Source organism: Danio rerio, chromosome 17, assembly GCF_049306965.1.
Source record: "Danio rerio strain Tuebingen ecotype United States chromosome 17, GRCz12tu, whole genome shotgun sequence".
NCBI lineage: Eukaryota > Metazoa > Chordata > Actinopteri > Cypriniformes > Danionidae > Danio > Danio rerio.
In genome coordinates this window covers 55,919,115-55,944,560 of record NC_133192.1, presented here as the reverse complement: position 1 = coordinate 55,944,560, position 25,446 = coordinate 55,919,115, and the positions used below count along the sequence as shown (strand labels likewise).

Below are 25,446 nucleotides of genomic sequence, written 5' to 3'. Positions count from 1 at the left end.
TACACCCCTCACAAATCTCTCATTTTAAATTAATATTGTCTATAGCAGGGGCCACCTATCTCATTCCTGGAGGTCTGGGTTTAGCTCCAACTTGCCTCAACACAACTGCCTGGGTGTTTCAATTATACCTAGTAAGACCTTGATTAGCTTGTTCAGGTGGGTTTAATTAGGGTTGGAGCTAAAATCTGCAGGACACCGGGGCTGCGTCCGAAACCGCCTACTACTCAGTAGGTACTGCATTTGTATTTAAACGTACTTCTCGGCCGTTAGAAAAGTACATTTTATACAGTATGAAAGTGAAAAGTATGAATGAAGTTTAGACGTACTACATCTGCCATTTTGATATAGTCACGTGTCGAACCTGCATAGTTTGTGTCGCTTTACTCCTATTCATGAATTCTCTCGCGGGGCATCATAGGATAGCGCAGCGAGCATGGGATGCGCACTCCAGAATCTCGCCGGAAGTAGTAAGTCATCCGGGTACTTCTCGCCTACTGTTTTTCGAATTCTATGAATTCGGACATACTACTCAGCTCGCATACTGATTTTAGCGTACTATATAGTATGGAAGTATGTGGTTTCGGACGCAGCCCGGACCTCCAGGAACAAGTTTGGTGATCCCTGGTCTATAGGATGCTTTACAATCTTATATTTGTGCATATACATTAGATTAGTCAGTACTGAAGCCAAATCTGGAGCTAATCTAAGAAAATAATTAATGGTAATGGTCTAAAATTAGTACAGCCAAATGTACATGTTAGAAAAAAAATTAATAGAGAAAAAAATGCATAAAATTTTGTTGAAAAATTTTTTTTTCAATCATTAGCTCGAATTTAATTGTGTTATCCTTCTATTTCTAAAGATGTTTGGTGACTAAAATATTATTTTAATAAGTATATCCATTGAATAAATCAGTTTTGTTCGAATGCACCAACATTTATGATCTATCATCATTGAGAAATGGATAGAAATATTAATTTTTAAAATGGGGTGCGCTGAATTATACTGAGCACTGTTGAGCAGTTAATTTCTCAGAAAATTATTTGCATTTATAGTATGTTTACATTCATCTTGTGGTGTTTTTGTTATTTGTATGCACCCTGCGTCTGATGTGGCACATTTGACTATAAAGCTGACTTTGATTGTGATAAGCTTTGGATTTCTACATGTTGGATGATTTTGTAAATCAATTTCTCTTTTAGATGTGGTTCCTGCCCCGCAGAACTTGAGGTTCTCGATGGTGACCCAGACCAGTTTTAGGGTTCACTGGGAGCACGGCGCTCCTGATGTCTCCCTCTACCGTATTGGCTGGAAAAAGAAAGGAACGACCGAGTTTCAAAATGTAAGAGACTGAACCTCAGGTCTGATTTAGAGATCTGCGCGGGACTAAATTTTGAATCCCATTCCTGCCCGCACCCGCCAGGTTTTAGCCCAAACACGATCGCTCCCGCTTACATTCAGCATTTGTTGTCCCGCTGCCCAACCCGCCCCGTTTTCTACCCGCCGCACCCGATCCCGCTAAAGAGTGGGGGGGGAGAACAAAACTGAAAACCACCCAGCTATACAGAGTCCAGACAGCCTATAACAAGCTGTCTGTATAAACACACACACACATAAGCACCAAGCACACACACATAGACAAAGCTCTCTCTCTCATTCGCTCACTAACACGCACAAACACACACACATAAGCACCAAGCACACACACAGGCAAATCTCTCTCTCTCATTCGCGCAAGCACACACGCACCTCTCATTCGCGCGTGCGCACACACACACATACACACACAGCAACAAACAAGCTAAACACAGCATCGCGCTATTTCATTTACACACATACATACGCATGCTCGCTTGGGATATTGCTAGACGGACCGCTCCCGTCCCAAATTAAACCCATTACCGACCGCTCTCGCGCTTTATTCGGAAATTTATTCCCGCGCCGTAGAAATCCGGTCGGGTCCTGCGGGACAGCCACGGGGATGCAGACCTCTAGTCTGATTCACTAAGACATGCTAAGAACTTGACTTTTAATATAATTCCTAATAAATTAATTTATTTAGGATTTCAATATATTTCCAGGAATATCCTGATTGTTAGATTTATAGATGGTATAAACAATATGTTCATGGCTTAGTTCACTTAAAAATGCAAAAATTCCTCTTCAATTATTCACACTCGAGTGAATCTAAACGAACAGAAAACTATATGTTCTACAGAATGTTGTCATCCATAGTAGGAATAAAAGATAGTAAGGAAGACAATGGCGCTTTTCTTCCCAAGCATTCTTCAGCATTCTTTAACATTCCCAGCAATCCAGCATGTCTTCCAGTTCCAATTCCGTTCATGTTTATTTCTATGTATAGTTTGTGTCTAAGCAGCTGAATATAGAAGTTCTAGAAGTTCTTCCTTTGTGTTCAACAGAAGACACAAATTTAAACCGGTTTGGAACAAGTAGAAGATGAGTAAATGACAGGATTTTATCTTTGAGTGAACTGATAAGCAGTGCGTTTTTCGAAAACCATTGTTTGCCAGGTGGCAAATACCGTCATTACAAACATAGTTCGTTGATTTGGCATTTCCCAAATCCGTCATTCCAATGAAAATTCACAAACTGCATCGCAAACTTCTACGCTGGCAACTACAGCTAGAGCTGTAGTTAGAAGCATAGTGTGTTGGTTGTGTTCTATTCCCAGTTATCCCACTGAGCCCTGTTCATTTCGAACATTCCAGCATTTAAACTTGGAATGACTTAATATTTAATCATCTCTCTTAGGTGTAATTTGCTTTAAAAGGATTTTAAGCTGCTCCGCCCTGTTTAGAGCGCCATTATGGGCGTTTTACATTATAACCAGGGCCAGACGGAATCTGCGGATGTTTTTTGCTATTTCTGCGGAGAACTTTGGTAAAAATCTGCGGATTTCTGCGGAATTATTTTGGGAGTATCCAGCGGAGTATCATAACTAAAACCTTAATATATTAAATAAAAAGTAATAAATTACTGAATAAAAACTGAATAAATTCAGATTTACACATTTACTCAAGTAAATAAACAGAATTAATAATGGGCTAAAAACGTGCAGAAATCTGCGGAATTATGTTGAAAATCTGCGGAATTCTGTGCGCGCAGATTCCGTGTGGGCCTAATTATAACTAATGTGGTTCAAACAATGGATCTGCAACAATAAGTTACTAGAGTTTTGGGAAACACTTCTCACTAAATCGTTCTTTTCCCAAGCGATGCATCATACTATGATAGTTCAGCCGCAAGTTACGTCATTGTTCAGGAAACGCATCTCAGTCTGTGTTTGTTAATATCTAGCAATTGTACTTGCATGTGTGTATCTCAGTACTGGTAAATGGTAACATTCGGCTGTGAGGTGGATGTTTGGTTGATGTATACATTGTGTATTTAATTCATTTTCTCTTCTTCAGGATATCCTGAGTAGTGAAGACACTACATATGATCTGGTGGACCTGGAGCCAGACACACCTTATGATGTTTCGGTCACTGCCATTTACCCTGATGAGTCTGAGAGCGAGGATCTGCTGGGCACTGAACGCACTTGTATGAAATTACACTGTATAAATAATGCTCTTATTTACAGTTCTTCTATGAATTTGACTAACTTTCTCTCCCTTTGTTGTCTCTCTGTATCCTCCTGACTGCAGTGGCCAAGCTTGCTACACCACGTGAGTACAAAAAACTTTCTGAGTTTCTGTCTAGTTTCTAGTCCAAATATTCAAAGATTCTTTAATCATGACGCAGTTTTTAGACAAGTATAAAATATTGTTTTGTTTTCAGAAATAAGCAATAAATAAATTAAATAAAAATTCCTTAAGGGGGGCCTATTATGCAAAAACACTTTTATAAGGGCAGCAGTTTTGGAATATAACGATATAACTTGGGAATGTAACCATATAACCATAGTATAACTGTAAACATGTATTCATTTTATTTTATATAATCAGACTTGATAAAAACAGAAACACTTTAAATGAGTTTTTACTCCGTACATGCTGAAGATAATGTTAGCGACTGAGAGGATTATAAGTGAAGTTTCTTAAACTAATTTCGAGAGGAGCACGTGATAGGATTGACTACAGCTGATCACCATCACTAATCACTAACTAGCCAATCGGATCATTCTAAATCCAATATAAATATCCAGCCTAAACTTCATTTCTCATGTTCGTTTGGGAATGCCCCACCGCCACCCCCCACCCCCCATCCGTCCCTTCTCCCTCCTCCTCATATCTAAGTTCGGGCGACACGATGCCTCAGTGGCTAGCACTGTTGCCCCACAGCAAGGAGGTCGTTGGTTCAAATACTAGCTGAGCCAACCGACACTCTCTGTGCGGAGTTTGCATGTTCTCCATGTGTTCGCGTGGGTTTTCCATGCAACGAAAGTTAAAGTCAGAAGCACTTACTACAAGCTAGCGCAGTTAGCTGTCTATTTGGGAAGTTTTCGAGAACTACCTGATCTCATATCACTCCTACTGCTTATTGACCAGGTGGGAGCCTTGGGCTCATCTATCTCCGAGCTCAGGGTTCTCTCCCGGGATAGCATGCCAAACTTGCTTAAATCGTCAAGCATTATCTAAATGTGAACTCTTGAAATGTAGAGTATTAGGATATTATTATTCTGACATTTTCAGGTTTTCCACAGAGATAACGTTAGTTCTAGAGTGGCATGGTGGCTCAGTGGTTAGCACTGTTGCCTCACAGCAAGAAGGTTTCTGGTTCGAGTCCCGGCTGGGTCAGTTGACGTTTCTCTGTGGAGTTTGCATGTTCTCCCTGTGTTTGCGTGGGTTTCCTTGGTGCTGTGGTTTCCGCCACAGTCCAAACACATTCGCTATAGGTGAATTGAATAAACTAAATTGGCTGTAGTGTATGAGTGTGTGTGTGTGCATGTGTGTGTGAATGAGTGTGTATGACTGTTTCCCAGTACTGGGTAGCAGTTGGAAGGACATTTGTTGTGTAAAACATATGCTGGATAAGTTTGTGGTTCATTCCCCTGTGGCAACCCCTGATGCATAAAGCGACTAAGCCAAAGGAAAATTAATGAATGAATAACGTTAATTCTGTGTTTAATCTGTCACATGGGCATTTGTAACTCTGCCCACTTTTGAAAAAAGGACTGAAAGCATCAGTCTTTAATTAAATACTCATGTGAATTTAAAGCGACAGTCACAAAAATGCCACAGTTTGGATCAAAGCCTAAATAGGGTTGGCATAATAGGTCACATTTAAAACAAGCAAATAATCTGCAAATGGGGTAAGTAAAACAATCTTGTTTTTGGTTTGAAATACGATCATTTTAATCAACGCACTGCTAGATTATCTTGCTTGTTTTGAGAAAAAAAACTTGCTTCATTTTGACGACTTAAGTCAAAAAAAAGGAATCAATTTCACAACCTTGATGTCAAAATGTCAAATTCCCATCTAGCATTGGCATTGTAATGAATCAGGGACAACAGAGTTTAAACCGATTAAACCGAATCGTCAGGCAGGCAATGGTCAAACAGGATCATGCAGTACATCCAAAAGTGTAGTCAAAGTACTGGCAAATGTTTGTGACAGGCGGCAGGACAACGGAAAGCAATAAACGAGGCAAGGTTCAAAAACATGGCAAGGCTAAACAAATTAAATTTGAACAATCCCTCATGAGCCTCCAGCTGTGTGTGTAATCAGGAGGAATCAGGAACTGGTGTGTGCGTGCAAATACTTCTGGGAGTTGTAGTTCATTAAAGGGGCATATTTTAGTTCTCCAGCGATCTGAACAGGCTAGTTCGCTGGTGATTGTGACACAGTGATTTTGGTGTGTTGTTTCACACTAATGTTTGATGGCAATTTGATGTTATTTTGGCATCAATGTCGATTACAAACATTGTAGAAAATTATACAGTATGTAAGGTCACACTTTACAATAAGGTTCATTAGTTAACGCTAATTAATGCATTTACTAACATGAACAAACAATGAACAATACATCTATTACTGTATTTGTTCATATTAGTTAACGTTAGTTAATGAAAATACAGTAGTTCATTGTTAGTTCATGTTAACTCATGGTGCATTAACTAATGTTAACAAGCATGGACTTGGATGTTAATAATTCATTAGTAAATGTTCAATTATGATTAATAAATGCTGTACATGTGTTGTTCATGATTAGTTCATGTTAGTAAATGCATTAACCTTATTGTAAAGTGTTACCGTATATATTTGTCTTTTGGAACTGAAGCTTTCACAAGGGTAAAATACTGTTTTTATTATAATACGTTTTGTATTGTTATTTTGATGGTCAAAAGGCCATTAGTGTGTGGATGTCAAATGGTGTAACGGGGAGACTGACACGGAGGGATCCATTATGCAGTATTTATTAGTCACACTTTCACTCAAACAATCAACACGCACAAAGGTGCGAACACACAACAACAATAGTAATAAAGGTCTTAAGGCTGGCGGCTGACAGACACAGAGTGATTTACCAGGCATGGGTCAGAGGCAGGCGGCGTGATTCAGAGTCCGTGTATCAGGCTTGGATCAAGGGCAGGCAGCGAGTATCAGAGTCCGTGTATCAGGCTTGGGTCGTGGGCAGTCAGAAGGCAGAGCAGAGTCAGAAACGGGCTGGAGTAATACACAGGAGATCAGGCAGGATATAACGCTCAGTAATGCTGGCCGGGGCTGAACAAGGCTTCGCAAAGACTGAGTGTTTGAGTGCAGCTTATAAAGGGTATGTGGGTCATTAACGGGATTCAGTTCAGGTGTGCTGGATCAGTGTAAGTGGATGATGTAATGCTTAGAAGTCCGGAGATGGTGGCCTCTGCTGGCCAGCGAGGGGAGTGACTGGGACCGAGTCGGTGACAAATGGGCATCAGTGTTTTGACTCAAAAACAATTAGCATTTTTGACCTGTGCTTGTCAATGTCAATTTGATGTTATTTTGACATCATGCCTTACGTTTTACTTGTCTAAAAAAATGCTCCTTGATTTAAGAGTTTTTAAATGTTTGGAATAGAAACAAGACAAAAACTCTAATACTCTTGAGTATAATAATTTATTAGAATAAAAAACTGAGATGTTGATTTATTTTTTTTTGTCCTGCAGCTCCCAGTGGTCCTCCTCAAAACCTCCAGGTGTTCGACGAGACCACCACCTCCCTCACGACTAAGTGGGACCACGCGCCTGGACGAGTTCAGAACTACAAAATCACCTACGTACCGCTTACTGGAGGACGATCACAGTCGGTAAATAACATTTTAATATTCATGTTATCTTGACAGTATTACAGTAAATTAAATTAATCACTCCCGACCACTAACAGCTCATGTCTCATATAAAGGATAAAGTACATTCAGCCGCAGAATAAAGCTTGATTAGACTCAAAACATTGATCTGAGATGCAATAATTAACTTTAAGTAATAAATAGTCAAAGAAAATACTATTATAATTAATGAAATAACATTAAAAGGATAGTTCAAAAATGAAAATGTACTCATTTATTTACCCTCATGTGATTATAAAAAAACGCAAAAGATGATATATTGAATAAAGCTGAAAACCTGTAAACATTGTCTTCCATAGTAGGAAAATATGAACGTCAATGGCTAAAGGTTTGCAGTTGTCTTCAACAACTAATAGCTGAAAAAGAAACATGTACACTCACCGGCCACTTTATTAGGTACACTTTACGAGTACTGGGTTGGACCCCAGAGAACTTTTTTAATCCTTCGTGGCATATAATTAACAAGCTACTGGAAATTTACCTCAGATATTTTGCTCCGTATTGACATGATAGCATCACACAGCTGCTGCAGATTTGTCGACTGCACATCCATGATGCGAATTTCCTGTTCCACCACATCCCAAAGGTGCTCTATTGGATTGAGATCTGGTGATTGTGGAGGCCATTTGAGTACAGTGAACTCATTGCCATGTTCAAGAAATCAGTCTGAGAAGATTTGTGCTTTATGACATGGTGCGTTATCCTGCTGGAAGTAGCTATCAGTAGATGGGTACACTGTGGTCATAAAAAGATTGAGTTACTGTTGCCTTTCTATCAGCTGGAACCAGTCTGGCTATTCTCCTCTGACCTCTGGCATCAACATGGCATTTGCGCCCAAAGAACTGCCGCTCACTGGATATTTTCTCTTTTTCAGACCATTCTCTGTAAACCCTAGAGATGGTTGTGTGTGAAAATCCCAGTTGATCAGCAGTTTCTGAAATACTCAAACCAGCCCGTCTGGCACCAACAACCATGCCACTTTCAAAGTCACTAAAATCCCCTTTCTTTCCCATTCTAATGCTCGGTTTGAACCGCAGCAGATCCTCTCGATCATGTCTACATGCCTAAATGCATTGAGTTGCTGCCATGTGATTGGCTGATTAGAAATTGGCATTAACAAGCAGTTTGACAGGTGTACCTAATAAAGTGGCCGACGAGTGTAAATGGAAAGTAAATGATAACAAAATGGGATGAACTATCCCTTCTTTCAACTCTTTTAAAAAGTATAATAATAGAAATAAGATCAAATCAGCACAATTGGAATAAACTGCAATTTAATATAGTCTGATGGAAAATAATCCAGCAATAATGTCACATTTTACTCCTGTATTTTTAATGGAATAAACACAGCTGTGTGGAGTACAGGTGAGGTGGCATGTGATTCTTCAGGTTTAGCCGCTCTCTTAGATTCCCACTTTTCCCTAAAACCCATGTCAATTCAGCAGAGCAAAAAAAAGTATGAGGTTTAATGGCTACAGGTTTCCAGCTTTCTTCAAAATATCTTCTTAACAACTAATAACTCAAACAGCAACGAGTGAATGGAGAGTAAAGGTTCAGCTGCTCTCCTAGATTCCCACTTTTCCCAAAACCACTGTCAATCCAACAGATCTGGAGCTACTTTGGGTTGTTTTTGCCTCCAGGATCAACCATCGTCTTATTATTTTCCATGTTCTCCTGGTATGAGCGCAGAGGTGTTGTTTTTCTGTCCTAAAGTCATCTTCCAGCCCCTGTTTTCCTCATCATGAAGGCAGATTTACGCTGGCGACAGGAATAACAGCATAAAACTGCACAGTGGTTCGCTTCACTGAAAAACATTCCTATCTGCAGTCATATTTGTGATGTGCTGAAGATTGGCTAAGATTATTTAAAGGAACCTTTCCGGGTTTACGAAAGCTCTATATCTGTGACCGACGCAAGTATTCTCCCAAATCGGGGTGAACTAAATAACGAAAAACAGTTCACAATAAGGTGGTATTAGTTAATGATAGTGATGTATTTACTAACATGAACAAATAACGAACAATACGTTTATTACAGTGTTTATTTATCTTTGTTAGTGGTAGTTAATAGAAATAAAGTTAGTTCAGTAACTCACAGTGCGTTGACTAATTTTAACAAGCACTATTCTGTACATGGAGTGCTTATTATTGATTCATGTTAGTAAATGCATTAATGTTGTAATAATATTACACTTTTGGTAACACTTTACAATAAGGTTCATTAGTTAATGCATTTACTAACATGAACCAATCATGAACAAAACGTTTATTACAGTGTTTATTTATCTTTGTTAGTGGTGGTTAATAGAAATAAAGTTAGTTCATTAACTCACAGTGCGTTAACTAATTTTAACAAGCACTATTCTGTACATGGAGTGCTTATTATTGATTCATGTTCGTAAATACATTAACGTTGTAATAATATTACACTTTTCTATAGCGCATACGAAGAAGCACATGCAGAGATGCAAAGATTAAAAAAAAGAAAGAATAAAGACAACAACTATTATAATGAAAGGTAAAAGAAAATCTAAGAAATCACTTAAAAGCCATTGTAAAGGGATATATCTTAAAGGTCCCGTGAAGTGCTGTGAAATGTGCATTTTTATTCGATCTTTGACGTTCCCAGTCAAAACACAAAGAGAGGGTGGAGCATAATGTAGCTCCTCCCCTTAAAAAACAGCCAATAGCATTTAGTTTTTATCATGCTCTTCCAATGAGAGCGGTTGAGCTCAAGCGCATCAAATATAAAGTGCCTTAAAGGGGGCGGGGCATGTCAGACACTAGAGAGCGTTTGATTGGTCACGATTTGACGAGAAACTGAAGTATGAGGTGGTGACGTGAATAAAACCGTAGATCCGAAAGTGACAAACTATACGCTTTACATGTTTATATCATCTCCTAAACTCGGATTTTGGTGCCCACTAGCTTATAGAAATCCTAAAAACAAACAATACTCATGCTAACATCTGAAAAACTTTATTTTCATTTCATGGAAACTTTTAAAAACAGATTTGAAAACACTTAAAAATTGAGCCTAATGTAAGAAATTCCACTGTGCAAAAGAGGAAAACTCTAATGACGGACAGCTGCTTCTCACTTAGGGCTGTCTAAGCTAATGAGAAAGAGACTGTCACTAATGGGTGGGGCTTTCCCCCTATGATGACACATACAGAGGGAGAATGTCAGTCAGATGGAGCTGATTCTAACGTTCAAATCAGAATTGTGAGTTAGGTACAATTTTAGACTAATACTTTTCTTGCAAGTTTGACTTTAAGGGTCCTATCATACACCTGGCGCAATGTGGCGCAAGGCGCGGTGCAATAGTCTTTTGGTAGTTTCAGCTTGGTGCAAGAGTCGTTTTGAGGCGTTGCGCTACGCTGTTTAAATAGCAAATGCTTTAGCGCTCATTTGTGCGCCCATAGGCGTTCTGGTCTAAAAAGCAAGGCGTTCTGAGGCGCACTGCTGGCGCGTTGCTATTTTGAGAAACTATAATAGATTTTTAATTAGACCAAAACTAACCCGGTCTGAACTCCGGCGCAGAGTTGCGCCTCGCTTACACACTGCTTAATACACTCAAGAGAGCAATAGGCAAATATCTTTACATATGAAAAAATTTAAATATTAAGGATATATATAGGATATAATAAGAATAGATATAGAATATAAATATAAAGGATTAAAATATTACAAAACATATTATTTTCTAGCCTACATAAATATGAAAACCACTGTTTTTTTTTGCCTTCTTCATCTCGGAAGAATTTTTTACTTCATTCATAACAATTTGCTTTTGTATAATGTTATTATTATTAGCAGTATTATTTATTATATCCATATTTATATTTGTTTTATTAAAAACAAGCTTAGATTTGTCCACCTTTCAGGTTTTAGACCATATGGGGCACAGCATGTGTTTTAGGATACAACTCAGGTTTTTGAGCACACTTCATTATTATTGTTCATTTATTCGTTTGCTGGAAATGAGAACTGAATTTAGAAATAGTTTTGAAACGAATATTTGCGCTTAACAAACGAAATTAATTATTTATAGACTAATTGATGTCTGTGCTTAAAGGTTTCCCTATCCAAGAGCGAAAGTGAAAGTAGATCGATTATCTCTCATTTTCACGCAGTAAATGCTCTGTTTAACAGTTTTCTGTTAACTGTTAACTGTTTGCTTGTGAAATGCTCAGTTTTTCCACTTAGACTTACTTTACGTCCTGTAAATAGCGGATGCGCTCTTGGCGTGACGCAGCTGGCTCTTAAAGGGAATGGGAGATGAGACTCTAATTGGTTTATTCTCAAAACACACCTATAGTTCATTAAGAAAATAAACTCAACCCTTTTAGACCATGGGCCATGGTGCAAAGTGAATTTTCCCGTCCTTAAATTAGCAAAAATGCGTTCTGACACGCCCTGAAAGCGTTTGCGCCCTGCGTTTTGCGCTCTGTGCATGGACCGTCAAAATAGAGCCCTAAATCTTAATTTTAAAATAGCGTTTCAAAGACTTTTTCCCCCTCAGAATTTAGAAAATTTAGCAAACCTATTTATGTTTTGCAATTTTGTTGTGTATCTAGTAGTTAATTGTAAATACCATATTAAGTAAATAATTCATTAGCTATGGTTCTATACAAAGGTGCAAGTTAGACTCGCGCAAAACTGCAATATTGCATAAAACATTCGCGAATTGCTCTATCCAATGAGTCAAAGATGACAAATTTGTAACTTCCAGATAAACTGGTGAATGATCAGCAAGGGAGCTTATATTTGACTCTTTTATTGTCTTTGTCACAGACGCAGGTCGGAGGAAAGAAAAACACAGTGATCCTGCAGAAACTGACTCCAGACACTCCTTACTCCATCACTGTTGCTGCGGTCTACGCCAGCGGAGAGGCCAGAGACATTTCTGGCCAAGGAAAGACATGTATGTGAATTTACAGCATAGGAACACTCCATTTTTGGGGAAACAGGCTCATTTTACCACTATCAAGAGTTCAACTGTTCCTAAGTTTTAACATTTTTGAATCCATTCAGACGATGTCTGGGTTTGGCAGGAGCACTTTTAGCTTAGCTTAGCATAAATCAATGAAGCAGATTAAACCTTACTGTCCTGATGAACTCATTAAAAATCAAAGAATGATTATGTTTATTTTTTGATAAAATAAGTGTAATCTAGAGGCCTTTGTCTTTCATATAAGCCACTTCTGATACCAAATGATCCACTAAAAGTCAAGTTATTATTGGTTGTTCCTAAAACCTGGATAAGTGACAAGGTGTTTGTCAGGTTGTGTGTGTTAATGAGTAAATTAAGACCTGAATATAGTTAATTGTGTGTGTGTGTGTTTGTGTGTGTGTGTGTGTGTGTGTGTGTGTGTGTGTGTGTGTGTGTGTGTGTGTGTGTGTGTGTGTGTGTGTGTGTGTTCCCATAGTGCCGCTGGGCAGTGTCAGGAATCTTCAGGTCACTGACCCCACAGTTAGCACTCTGAATGTGCGCTGGGAGCCGGCGGAGGGAAGCGTTCGCCAGTACAGGATCTACTACCAGCCCGTCGCAGGGGGCGCAGAGGACATGGTACGTCCTGAAGCTCTGTTATATCACTATATTACCAGTCAATTTAACCGTGAAACACATTTTTGGGTGGAAAATGTATTTGTTTGTGCCAAAAAAATGACTGTAGCTTGATGTAAATGGGTGTAACTTTTCCAGAAATCATTAAAACACACACCATCACAAAACACTCTGAAAATGAAGAAGTGTTAGATTTTCTCCTGATGAGCTTTGTTCTTTTATTCTTTCTTTTTTCTTTTTTTCTAAAAAACAAAATGTCAAATCATCATTCCAGAAAGTTTTGTTTATGCTTTGCAAATTTTGTTCATTATTTTGGCACAAAACTCTCATGGCGGCGGGTTTTTTATTGACAAATATATACTTTCATAGCAAATTGCAACACGTTGAGACTATGACATTTGCAAAAGAAAAGATTAGACTTTTATTTTGTTATTTTAATGTCATCTCAGGTCCAGGTTCCTGGAAGCACCACCAGCACCGTTCTGAAGAACCTGCAATCTGACACTCAGTACAGAGTGACGGTGGTGCCAGTCTACGCTCCTGGAGAGGGCAAGCGCATGTCGGAGACCGGAAAAACACGTGAGTTCATATGGTTAGAGCTGCACGATTATGGGAAAACTGTAATTGATTGATACCCCAAATATATATATATATATATATATATATATATATATATATATATATATATATATATATATATATATGTATGTATGTATATGTATGTGTATGTGTGTGTATATGTGTATATATATATATATATATATATATATATATATATATATATATATATATATATATATATCAGCTCAACTCCTTGTTCAAGCTCTTGTTCTCTCCAAACTGGATTACTGCAACTCTCTACTAGCTGGGCTCCCAGCTAACTTTATCAAGCCTCTTCAACTGCTCCAGAACGCAGCAGCACGAGTGGTCTTCAATGAACCTAAAAGAGCACATTTCACTCTGCTGCTCATCCGTTTGCACTGGCTGCCAGTTGCTGCTCGCATCAAATTCAAAGCTCTGATGTTTGCCTACAAAGTGACTTCTGGCCTTGCTCCTTATTATCTGCTCTCACTTCTGCAGATCTATGTGCCCTCCAGAAACTTGCGTTCTGTGAATGAACGTCGCCTCGTGGTTCCATCCCAAAGAGGGAAGAAATCACTTTCGCTCACGCTCACGCTCAATCTGCCTAGTTGGTGGAATGAACTCCCTAACTGCATCAGAACAGCAGAGTCACTCGCTACTTTCAAGAAACGACTAAAAACTCAACTATTTAGTCTCCACTTCACTTCCTAATCTGCAATTGCCTCTTTGGATATCACACTAACTGTACCAAAAAAAAAAAAAAAAATACTAATACTACTAATACTTTCCTTCTTAGACTTTACAGACCTGAAACTTGCCTATAGCACTTATTCATTGTTGCTCTTATAGTTGTAAAAATTGCTTCCTTGTCCTCATTTGTAAGTCACTTTGGATAAAAGCGTCTGCTAAATGACTAAATGTAAATGTAAATGTAAAATATATATATGGTGGGAGGCGTCTCACCAGTGATAATATACAGCCATATCGCATTGCTACGATTGTGATATTGCTTTTATATAACAGTTCGACTGCATACTTATGAATATAAAAAAGTAAAACAAATTACTTTCTTCCGCCATTCATTTACATCCGCAGCTGACATCAGAACAGCAGAAATCATTGCTAATTTCATCAACGTCAATTTAGAGCTATAAGTTTTTAATAGTTTTCTAGCGTAATGTCTAAAGTGATGACAAAACAGGTATGAATATATATATATATATATATATATATATATATATATATATATATATATATATATATATATATATATTTATATATATATATTTATATATTAGGAGTGTCAATCAATTACAAGTTCTATGCCATAAGTATATTAATCTAGCTCGAGATTAATGGCAAATTAATCACACATTTGATCTGTTCTAAATGAATATAATGTTGCATTTTGAAACTGCATAAAAACAGTGTCAGGTGATACACAATGCTTTATATGGACGCACTGAAATGGAAATTTTGGCTAAATCGCAATGAAGCACTTGGCTATTCACATCGACAATAAATATCGAAAACTTTTTTCTTGTTGACAGTGCCATCATACATTTTTATGTATATGATTTTGCAGTTAGTACCTTTCTCAGTCTCTACCATTTCCAATTGGTGCTGCATTCTGATCAGGTACCAGATGAATTCACATTATTTACACATTAACTTTGAAAGCCCTAATATATATTACAAAGTACAAAACAAACTAAGAAAACAGTTCTCAATTTTAGAAAAAATAAAACAATTAAAGTGAATAAATAATATGCAAATGAAAAAGAATTAAACTTGTTTTGTTTCTTATTAAAGTTTTAGAAATATAGCACTGTCACTTTAAGAGCTGATTTATACTCACGTGTGCCTTTTAATTCTGAACTCTTTATATTCATTTATTGTGTAAGGCTGAGGCTGAGTGACCAGAACAGGACAAAATTTCTCTCGCATTTTTAAAAACGTGAATAAGTCGAATACACTTCAATAACTGAAGCACGTTCCATCTTGTAAAAGCCACTGGTTTTCATGTTAAACGGCACTTTACGGAGGAACAAATATGGACTTTGACGTAATAATTTTATCTTGATGAATATTTTTTCATCGCCATTGGAGGCCGAAATCGAAATTGAATTTCGCACAGGCCCAGACGCAGCCTCATCTTATTTTAGCATCAGTAGAAGGTTAAAAATCTCCCATGCTCATCCATCATCTAAACCCCAATGACAGAAACCCCTTTTTCCCCACTCCACAAAGCACAAAGTGCAGTTTTCTGGCTTTCCCATTAAAAATGCTGTGCTTTCAATCTATAAATAGAGTCGGAGAGGTTTTGCCCAGAGATTAAGTCAGCTTTATTGGATTGATCACTGAGGGGGGAATGCCGATGTGCTGGCAACCCCATAAATGTGACTCCAGTCTGGGCTTAATGAGCCTTCTTTATGGGCTGTAATGACTGGGGATGCTGGTGCGAGACCTACGAACAATCTATCTCACCAAATGGAAAACCCAGGGAGGTGCAAGAACATGAAAGCCCCTTTATTTATTTATTTATTTGTTGTTGTTGGTGTCATTGTTTTTCCACCAGTGCTGGTTTCATTCCCATCATCGGCAGTGCTGTGGTTCCCACATTGACGAACGTGTTGGTTTTGTTTAAAAACTGTGATCAGCTAATCTCAGTTAATGAAAGTTGTACACAGTTACTATTAAAGCAAGCCACTGATTAAAAATATGATTATTTGGTGTTATAAATAAATAAAGATTATTGGAGTATACAAAAGTAGAGTTTCAAAAAGTTCCATAGGGAGGTGTGATAGATCGCAATATATATATCAGATTTCTGGATGAGTTCACCCAATAATGTATGAATATCTCTATGAATATCACCCAAAAATGTCCAAATGTATTAAAGTGTAGTGTTTTGTACAGTACTTTAGTGTTTGACTAATTAATAAAACTGAAATAGCACAAAAGATCAAAATATGAAGTCTTTCAATTGATTTTAGGCAAAATGTAACCTGATAATTCCCAGAATTCCTTTGATAAACTCAAAAGTGACATAGTTCACCACCCGCCTCCCCTCTTTCTTCTGTTGAACACAAAATAAGATATTCTGATGACTGTTGGGGAAAAAAGTCACCATTGGCAATTATAGTAGGAATAAAAAGTGTGTTTTTTTTTCAACATTCTTCAGAATATCTTCCTTTGTGTCCAACAGAAGAAAGAAACACAAACTTTTTTGGGTGTACTGTCCCTTTAAGTTTAAAAACCACTTGAAACAAAACCAAATGTGTGACATGTTTATTTCCGTAGTGTCTGACTATGAAACTTTAAACCTGTACATATTAAATCTGTTGTAAACTGTAGCCACTCAGCCCTTTTACTGTCCCCTTTTTACCGCTCATCTCTGAAACAGTGGTTCGGACCCCTGCCAAGAACATCCAGGTTTACAACCCCACCACAAACACCCTGAACGTGCGCTGGGAGCCGGCCTCAGGACAGGTGCAGCAGTACCGCGTGGCTTACGCCCCTCTCTCCGGGATCCGACCCTCTCAGTCGGTGAGTCCTGCAAAATATCTGTCAGCAATTTTATGTTTGTCTTTAGACGACATGGTGGCTCTGTAGTTAGCACTGTCGCCTCACAGCAAGAAGGACGCTGGTTTGAGTCCTGGTTGAGCAAGGGTTTGCATGGGTTTCCTCTGGGTGTTTTTGGTTCTCCCACAGTCCAAAGACATGCGCAATAAGTGAACTGGGTAAACAAAATTGGCTGTAGTGTATGAGTGTGTGTGTGAATGTCAGACTGTATGGATTTTTTTCAGTACTGTGTTGTGGCTGGAAGGGCATTCACTGCGTAAAATATATGCTGGAATAGTTGGTGGTTTATTCTGAAGAAAATAAATGAATGAATGCTTGTCTTTAGTGTTATGTATAGCCTCACATCAACTTCAATGACTAAGAGGGATTTTTGCCTAATCTCTGAAAAATCCATAAATGACTTTTATCGTCGTCAGACTCTTGCGTAAAGAAAGCAGCTGTGGGAACCCGGTTTTATGTGAAAAACACGGTTCAGATATTTGCTTAAAGGGCCATGAAACCCCCTCGTTTCAGCAGGGTGTTTTCACACCTCTTCTTTGGAAAAAGTCAGAAAAGTGGGCGTGTCCAGCTCTGTTTAGGGGGGAGTGTCGGAGGAAGAAAAGAGGCTTGGTGTGGGAGTGTCTATTTGGGCGCGCTGAATTTCAGAGTCAAAACACACAACCACAGCGGACAATGTGACTGTGTTGAAAAAAGTCGAATTATTTGCCAAATTATTAAATGTTGGACTTTAACTGCAGTTTGGCTCTTTCATTCAGGGAATTCATTCATGTCCCTCCCGACAAATGTGATATTTGATTGGAGGAGCTGCTCTAAGCGTGTATTTTTCATGCAATGTTTGATACCACACGGCGAATGAGAGAAAAAAACTCAGCATTTCCCGGAAACTTAGATGCACTCGGCAGGTAGTGTCAGAAAGCCGCGTGTGTTATTCCGGTCACTAAATCCAGCACGAGGTTATAGTTTGGTTGTAACTGTTAGTGCTAACTTGTTTACACTCGATGCAATAGTTTGTTTGATACGAATAAAATACGAACAGAATAAACAAAGAGCACTGGTCGCTCACTTACCAAATCTGTAGAGACAGGACAATCACCAGCAACTAGAGCCGCGTCTTTATTTAGAGGAGACTACAAGCGAATCCGGATCTCAGCGTTTGCAGATGAGAACAGCTTTCAGGTAAACAATAATCCTCCTTAGACACGTAAGTTATTGTTGTTGAGCGTCGCGTACACTGTTAATCCACACGTGACGCCAGCTGCGCTCTCACAGAGAGAAAATTAAAACAAAATGTAATGGCAGCAAACTATAAAAGCAACACTTCACTCTTGTTTTGCCAACACAACGTGGCGTCTCTGCCGTCTACACTCTGACAGTAATGAATATTAATGAAGTTGCACAATAGAGCGCGCTGATTGGTTTGAACCAAGCCTTACTCATGCATTAATGCAGCACACTGTAAGACGTAATAAGACACAATCTGGCACAGACGTCCAGTCTGCACGCTGGAATACACGCTATTTTGTCATGGCCGTGACGCAGCTTCAAAAATTCGTTTTAAACCGGAAGTACGAATTTGCTTGAAATAACGCAAAAACAACCAATTTACACTTTTTAGTGAAATATAGGTGTCCTAATAGTGTTTTTAGCAGTGTGGGACACATATACGACTGTCAACAGCTCAAAACATGTGTTTTGGTGTTTCGTGACCCTTTAAAGGGACAGTTCATACAAAAAAATCAACCTTTATGATGTTCTTTCTTTTGTTGAACACAAAAGAAGGTATTTTAATGAGTGTTAGAAACGTGTTACCAATGACTTCTATAATAAGAAAACAAATACTCCCAGTACTAGGTTGCGGCTGAAAGGGCATCTGCTGAGCAAAACATATGCTAGAATAGTTAGTGGTTCATTCCGTCATGGCGACATCTGAAATAAAGACTAAGCTGAAGGAGAATGAAATGCAAAGCAAATACTATGGAAGTCAATGGTTAGAGGTTTCCAGCATTCTTCAAAATATCTTCACTTGTGTTTGACCAGCCTGATCTCACGAGAAAACGTAAGTATTTTACGTTTTGCCAGTTTAGTGGCTAATTCGTACGAATTCGTACGAGTTCAGTCGTACGAAATGGTACGATTTTAAAAAGAAGACGTGGCACCTGATCCCACCCCTAACCCTAACCGTCATTGGGGGATAAGCAAACCATACTAAATTGTACGAATTTTATACGAATTAGCCACTAAATGAAAAAGTTACGAATTGCCGTGAGATTGTGTTGGTTTGACTGAAGAAACTCATGATGGTTTGAAACAAGAGAAGGCTGGGAAAATGATGACAGAGCTGTCATTGTTTGTTTGAACTGCCCCTTTAATGTATATTTCTTATCTTTTCCGTTACTGTGGCCAGTTTTTTCCAAATCAGTTGATGTAGGTCTTGATTTAGCCCAGACATTTTGAGTGCTGTAATTGTGTCCTCTGATTTGCGATGCATTTTTTTTACCTTTTTCCTTTGGAATGGTGAAACACCACAAAGCACAGAAGTGCAATCAGTCATCCACTGGATTTAAAGTAGGTTTTTGAAAACCGTCTCATTTTACGAGTCATCTAAAGTTAAACAGTTTCAAGAGTTCACACTTAGCTGATGATTTACAAAGCTTATTTGGCATGCTGTCCCGGGAGAGAGCCCCGAGCTCAAGGGCTCCTCGAGCCCGGGGCTTCCTCCCGTTGGCAGAGCAAGAAGGGAGCCTGAGCTCGGTGGATCTCAGAACTCCCCTGCCGCTGTAGCTAAGGGAACGTAAGGAATTAGACCAGCTTGATTGTTAAGTATGTTGAATGTCTTTGGATGGTGGGAGGAAACCGGAGAGCCCGGGGAAAACCCACGCGGACACGGGAAGGACATACAAACTCCCCACAGAAACACTCACCGGTCCTATCGAACTAGGACCGGCAGTATTCTTGCTGTGTGGTTCACAGTGCTAACCACTGGACCGCCGTGCCGCCCAATTACAGGTAAAGGAGGAGAATAGGGGAGGAGGGGGGTTTCTTCCAAACGAAGATAAAGTGAACTGGAAACTTAGACTATTTATGGTGCCTTAGGGCTCGTATGATTGGAAGATTAGTGATTAGCAAATGCGAGACTGGACGTGATAAATCATAAGCACGTGATCCTCTCGAAATTAGTTTATGAATAAACTTCACTTCAAGAGTTCACACTTAGCTGATGATTTACAAAGCTTATTTGGCATGCTGTCCCGGGAGAGAGCCCCGAGCTCAAGGGCTCCTCGAGCCCGGGGCTTCCTCCCGTTGGCAGAGCAAGAAGGGAGCCTGAGCTCGGTGGATCTCAGAACTCCCCAAAATGCAGAATTAATCGCTCGGGACAGCAGCCGCGTATTCGAAGAAAAAACCCCCCAAAAGGCAGGAAATTTAGAGCTATATCCGGCTGCTGGATATAGTAGAAGAAAAGAGGTTAAATGCATGGGCATTAATTAGATAGGATTAATAAGGGTGAAAAGAGGATTCTAATAACTCTTGCTGGAGTTAGAGTTTGAAGGAACCCCTGCGGGGGTCATGGTTTTCGGGGTTAAGAAGAAGGGGAGAATAGGTGGTTTGAAGCAGTGAAAGAGAACTTTGAGAGAATCTTGTAGGAGTTGGAGCTCTAAGTGACCCCTGCGGGGGCCAGAGTAGAGTGAAGGTATGGAGCAGAGAGTGGAGGAGAGTAGCTCTTACGAAAGATGGAGCTTTGTGAGAGTTTGAGTTTAGAGCGGCCTCTGCGGAGGTTAGAGCTTGAGGGTAGGGTGTAGATAGGAGTGACCTCTGCGGAGGTTAGAGCTTGAGGGTAGGGAGTAGATAGGAGCGACCTCTGCGGAGGTTTGAGCTTGAAGGTAGGGTGTAGATAGGAGCGACCTCTGCGGAGGTTTGAGCTTGAAGGTAGGGTGTAGATAGGAGCGACCTCTGCGGAGGTTTGAGCTTGAAGGTAGGGTGTAGATAGGAGCGACCTCTGCGGAGGTTTGAGCTTGAAGGTAGGGTATAGATAGGAGTGACCTCTGCGGAGGTTTGAGCTTGAAGATAGGAGCGACCTCTGCGGAGGTTTGAGCTTGAAGGTAGGGTGTAGATAGGAGCGACCTCTGCGGAGGTTTGAGTTTGAAGGTAGGGTATAGATAGGAGTGACCTCTGCGGAGGTTTGAGCTTGAGGATAGGGTGTAGATAGGAGTGACCTCTGCGGAGGTTAGAGCTTGAGGGTAGGGAGTAGATAGGAGCGACCTCTGCGGAGGTTTGAGCTTGAAAGTAGGGTGTAGATAGGAGTGACCTCTGCGGAGGTTTGAGCTTGAGGATAGGGTGTAGATAGGAGTGACCTCTGCGGAGGTTAGAGCTTGAGGGTAGGGTGTAGATAGGAGCGACCTCTGCGGAGGTTTGAGCTTGAAGGTAGGGTGTAGATAGGAGCGACCTCTGCGGAGGTTTGAGCTTGAAGGTAGGGTATAGATAGGAGTGACCTCTGCGGAGGTTTGAGCTTGAAGGTAGGGTGTAGATAGGAGCGACCTCTGCGGAGGTTTGAGTTTGAAGGTAGGGTATAGATAGGAGTGACCTCTGCGGAGGTTTGAGCTTGAGGATAGGGTGTAGATAGGAGTGACCTCTGCGGAGGTTAGAGCTTGAGGGTAGGGAGTAGATAGGAGCGACCTCTGCGGAGGTTTGAGCTTGAAAGTAGGGTGTAGATAGGAGTGACCTCTGCGGAGGTTTGAGCTTGAGGATAGGGTGTAGATAGGAGTGACCTCTGCGGAGGTTAGAGCTTGAGGGTAGGGTGTAGATAGGAGCGACCTCTGCGGAGGTTTGGGCTTGAAGGTAGGATGTAGATAGGAGTGACCTCTGCGGAGGTTTGAGCTTGAGGGTAGGGTGTAGATAGGAGCGACCTCTGCGGAGGTTTGAGCTTGAAGGTAGGGTGTAGATAGGAGTGACCTCTGCGGAGGTTTGAGCTTGAGGGTAGGGTGTAGATAGGAGTAACCTCTGCGGAGGTTTGAGCTTGAGGGAAGGGTGTAGATAGGAGTGACCTCTGCGGAGGTTAGAGCTTGAGGGTAGGGTGTAGATAGGAAAACATAGATATCTGTGAGTGGAAGAGAGGATTTGTATAACTCTTGCGAGAGTTGGAGCTCGGAGCGACCTCGTGGAAGTCCGAGTTTGAATAACAAATTGAGGTTGCTGGAATGCTAACTGTAATGGCCATTAGGGGCGTCCTTGGCAAAACCTGTAGGGGTGCCATTGTTGGACGATTAGGCTTCTGCTGAGTTTGGTTAGGATGACTCTAGCGAGAATTGAGGCTCTATTAGGTACCTTTGTGAGTTGGAGCCTTGTGGGAAGTTGCTTGGGGGTTGGTTAGAGCCTTTTGTGCTTCTTTGAGGTGGTATTTACTGAGGCGTATGTAAGATTTAAAAGCTTCAGAAGACCAGCGACCAAGGGTCTGGATCTGATTGTGTGAGAGCCCGTTAGAGGCTGCTGTAGTGGCTGCGCCAATCCTGAATGAGTGGCTGGAAAAAGGCTCTGGGGAAAAACCTGATAGGCGAAGAATTTCTTTAATGTGTTTTTGGAACCAGAATCGAGAAACTGGACGGTTAGCGTCGTCAGTAAAAAGCGGGGCCATAGGGTTAGCTTCTTGAGATTTTCTTAGATTAAGATAGGCTAGGAGGGTTTGGAATGGGCGAGTAGGAGAAGGTATGTCGAAAATGAGGATAGAGTGTCCTTTCTGGGTTTGATCTGTTTTGCTTTGTTTGATAAGGAAAGAGATGGTTTCCTTATCTTGCAAAGCTAGATCTGAGATAGTGGGGTGGAGTAGAGGGTTAAATTTAGATGTAACTGTTAATTCGGAACATCTAAGAAACCCGAAAAATGCTAGATTAAACATAGCATCTAAGGTGCGGGCTGTATGGGAGGAAATATACCCTTTGCGAAGGGTGTAGATGCATGAGGTAAGGATTTTGAGTGTGATGGGTTGTCTGGCATCAGGGCTGGTGGGGTGGTTTTTCTGAATACCCTTGATAAGAAGGGAGGTTTGCGAATTTGTGATGGCGTCGGAAGGAGACCCATGGATTAATTTGTGAAAGAACTGGATCCCGCTAAGGTAGCTCTTTATTGAACTGGCTTGTAGATGATTTGCGGTGTGAAGGTGGGATATAAAGGAAGTGATAGAGAGGAGAGAAAAATCAGGAAAAGGAAGTTGGTGTATAATATGGAATTGTTTGAACGAATTCCATGCTGTGAGGTATGCATTGAGGGTTCTAGGAGCTATTGCTTGCAGGATGAGAGATAGAGAAGTTTGGTGAAGATTATGAAGTGGGTGGTTTATGGCAATATCGTTTCTGAATACGGAGGTACAGGCGTTGGGTGAGGGTCTGCTTCCGGGGCCAGTTGCCAGAATTTCTGTAGAGAGAAGCGAGAGAGAGAGTCAGCAATTTGGTTTTTGCAACCAGGTACATGTTCAGCAATCAAGATAAATTGTTTTTTAGCAGAAATCCAGATAAGGCGTCTTAAAAATGGCATAAGTGCTTGGGAGTGGGAGCGCCTTTTGTTGATGCAATGCACTGTGGCTTCGTTATCGCAGTGAATGAGAATGCTAAAAGTAGACCATTCGTCCCCCCACAAGATGGCTGCTGCGACAATGGGGTAGAGTTCGAATAGGGCTGAAGAACATTGGTCTTTTGGAATGGAATTGAATTGGGGTGGCCATGTTGAGGCAAACCAGTGTCCTTTGTAGTAGCCGCCGAAACCAATAGAGGGGGCAGCATCTGTGTATAGGTTAATGTCGATGGGGGAAGTTGTTAAGTCGCTATAGAAAAAGGAACAGCCGTTCCATTGCTTAAGGAAAGAGATCCATAAGCAGAGTTCGTCGCGACTTGGTTTAGAGAGAATAATTATTTCTTCTAAACCTTGAACTGTGGTGGATAGTTGAAGGAGGTGTGAAATAAAGGGGCGGCCCTGTGGAATGATGCGCATAGCGAAATTTAGATGGCCAAGAATTGATAGGAGTTCTCGTTTTGTGCACATCTGTTTTTCGAGGAAGATTTGGGATAGAGAAATGATCCGATCGATCTTCTCTTTGGGAAGGGATGCTTGAAATTTGTGCGAGTCTAGATTAATGCCCAGAAATTCGATTGAAGTACTGGGACCTGAAGTTTTTTCCTCTGCTAGAGGAATTCCGAGATCAGCGAAAACTTGTTGGGTGATCGCTAGGTGTTTGGCTGGAGGAGATGACGGGGGAGAAATAATGAGAAAATCGTCTAGAAGGTGGATGAGGTATGGAATTCCGTAATTATTGGATAGAATCCAGCATAATGCTTCTGACATCATGTCAAATATTTTTGGGCTGCTTTTGCATCCGAAGGTTAGTCGGACTGCAAAATAGAATTGGTTGCGCCAATAAATGCCAAAAAGGTGCCAGAAGTCTGGGTGGATTGGCATGATTTTAAAGGCAGAAGAGATGTCTACTTTGGCTAGCCAGGCGTTGTGGCCGGCTATTTTAATGAGAGAGATTGCTTGATCAATGTCGTGATAGTTGAGCGTATATTCTTCTAGTGGAATCGTGCTGTTAATGCTAGGGAAAGAGGAATTGTGTGGGGACGAAAGGTCGACTATGAGGCGTTTTTTGCCGGAAAATTTTCGTGTTGCGACACCAATAGGGCTAATGCGTGAAATATTGAATGGAGGAGCCTTAAAAGGTCCGATCATAAATTTGTTGTCGATTTCTTTTTTAATAAGATAATCGACTGTTTCGGGTTCGGAGGTCGCTGACTGCAGGTTGGGACAGATTAAATTAAGAGAAGGGAGAGCTGCAACACCTGGGTGGAATCCGTGGGTTAGACCTGCAATGAGAAAATCAGAAAAGTTAGTGTCAGGGTGAGACTTTAGTTCCCGAGCAAGGTTAGAAATATTCACAGGAGTCGACAAATAATTTTTTGATTTTTTATTATTAGCTCTTAGGATTTGGCAGATTATCTTAGCGTGGGCGCCGCCGCAGTAGGAGCACAGGTGAAGGTATCGGCATGGCATTCTATGACATCTACCCAAGTTGAAGTTTTGGCAGATGTCGCGGCTAGGAAGAGAGGGTTTATTAGGGATAGAAAAAATAGAAGGAATGTTACGATTGGAAGGGTTAGGAACGTAGCTGGTAGATTTAGAAGGAGGTTGAGTTGGATCAGGAAGAGGGTTAACTAAAGGACAGGAGGTAGTGGGGTGCAGACAGGAGCGACAGACAGCACAGGTTAGATTGCGGCAACCCAAAAATACCCTGTTGTGGAGCTCAGTGTCCAAAGCCCCCCAGTAGGGGCACTGATTCCACTGGGTAACGCGCAGAGCGCATTTAGCGGAGAATAGCTTGTGGTAAGTGAAAAAGTGGGTGCCCCCATAGGATAACGCGAGCTCGGCAATAATTGCCATGTAAT

The 25,446-nt window shown here is 40.5% G+C and overlaps 1 protein-coding gene across 15 annotated transcripts in view; it reads left to right on the top strand.

Annotated features, from left to right (window-relative positions):
• Positions 1 to 25,446, top strand: part of col12a1a (collagen, type XII, alpha 1a) — a 195,770-nt gene that overhangs the window by 93,482 nt on the left and 76,842 nt on the right. For all 15 annotated transcript variants that reach the window (XM_073927625.1, XM_073927624.1, XM_073927627.1 and 12 more), the window contains 8 exons: positions 1,203 to 1,342; positions 3,435 to 3,567; positions 3,672 to 3,692; positions 7,113 to 7,252; positions 12,088 to 12,217; positions 12,723 to 12,862; positions 13,309 to 13,438; positions 16,848 to 16,990. In XM_073927625.1, the coding sequence (XP_073783726.1) occupies positions 1,203 to 1,342; positions 3,435 to 3,567; positions 3,672 to 3,692; positions 7,113 to 7,252; positions 12,088 to 12,217; positions 12,723 to 12,862; positions 13,309 to 13,438; positions 16,848 to 16,990 (977 nt within the window). The remainder of the gene's footprint in view (positions 1 to 1,202; positions 1,343 to 3,434; positions 3,568 to 3,671; positions 3,693 to 7,112; positions 7,253 to 12,087; positions 12,218 to 12,722; positions 12,863 to 13,308; positions 13,439 to 16,847; positions 16,991 to 25,446) is intronic.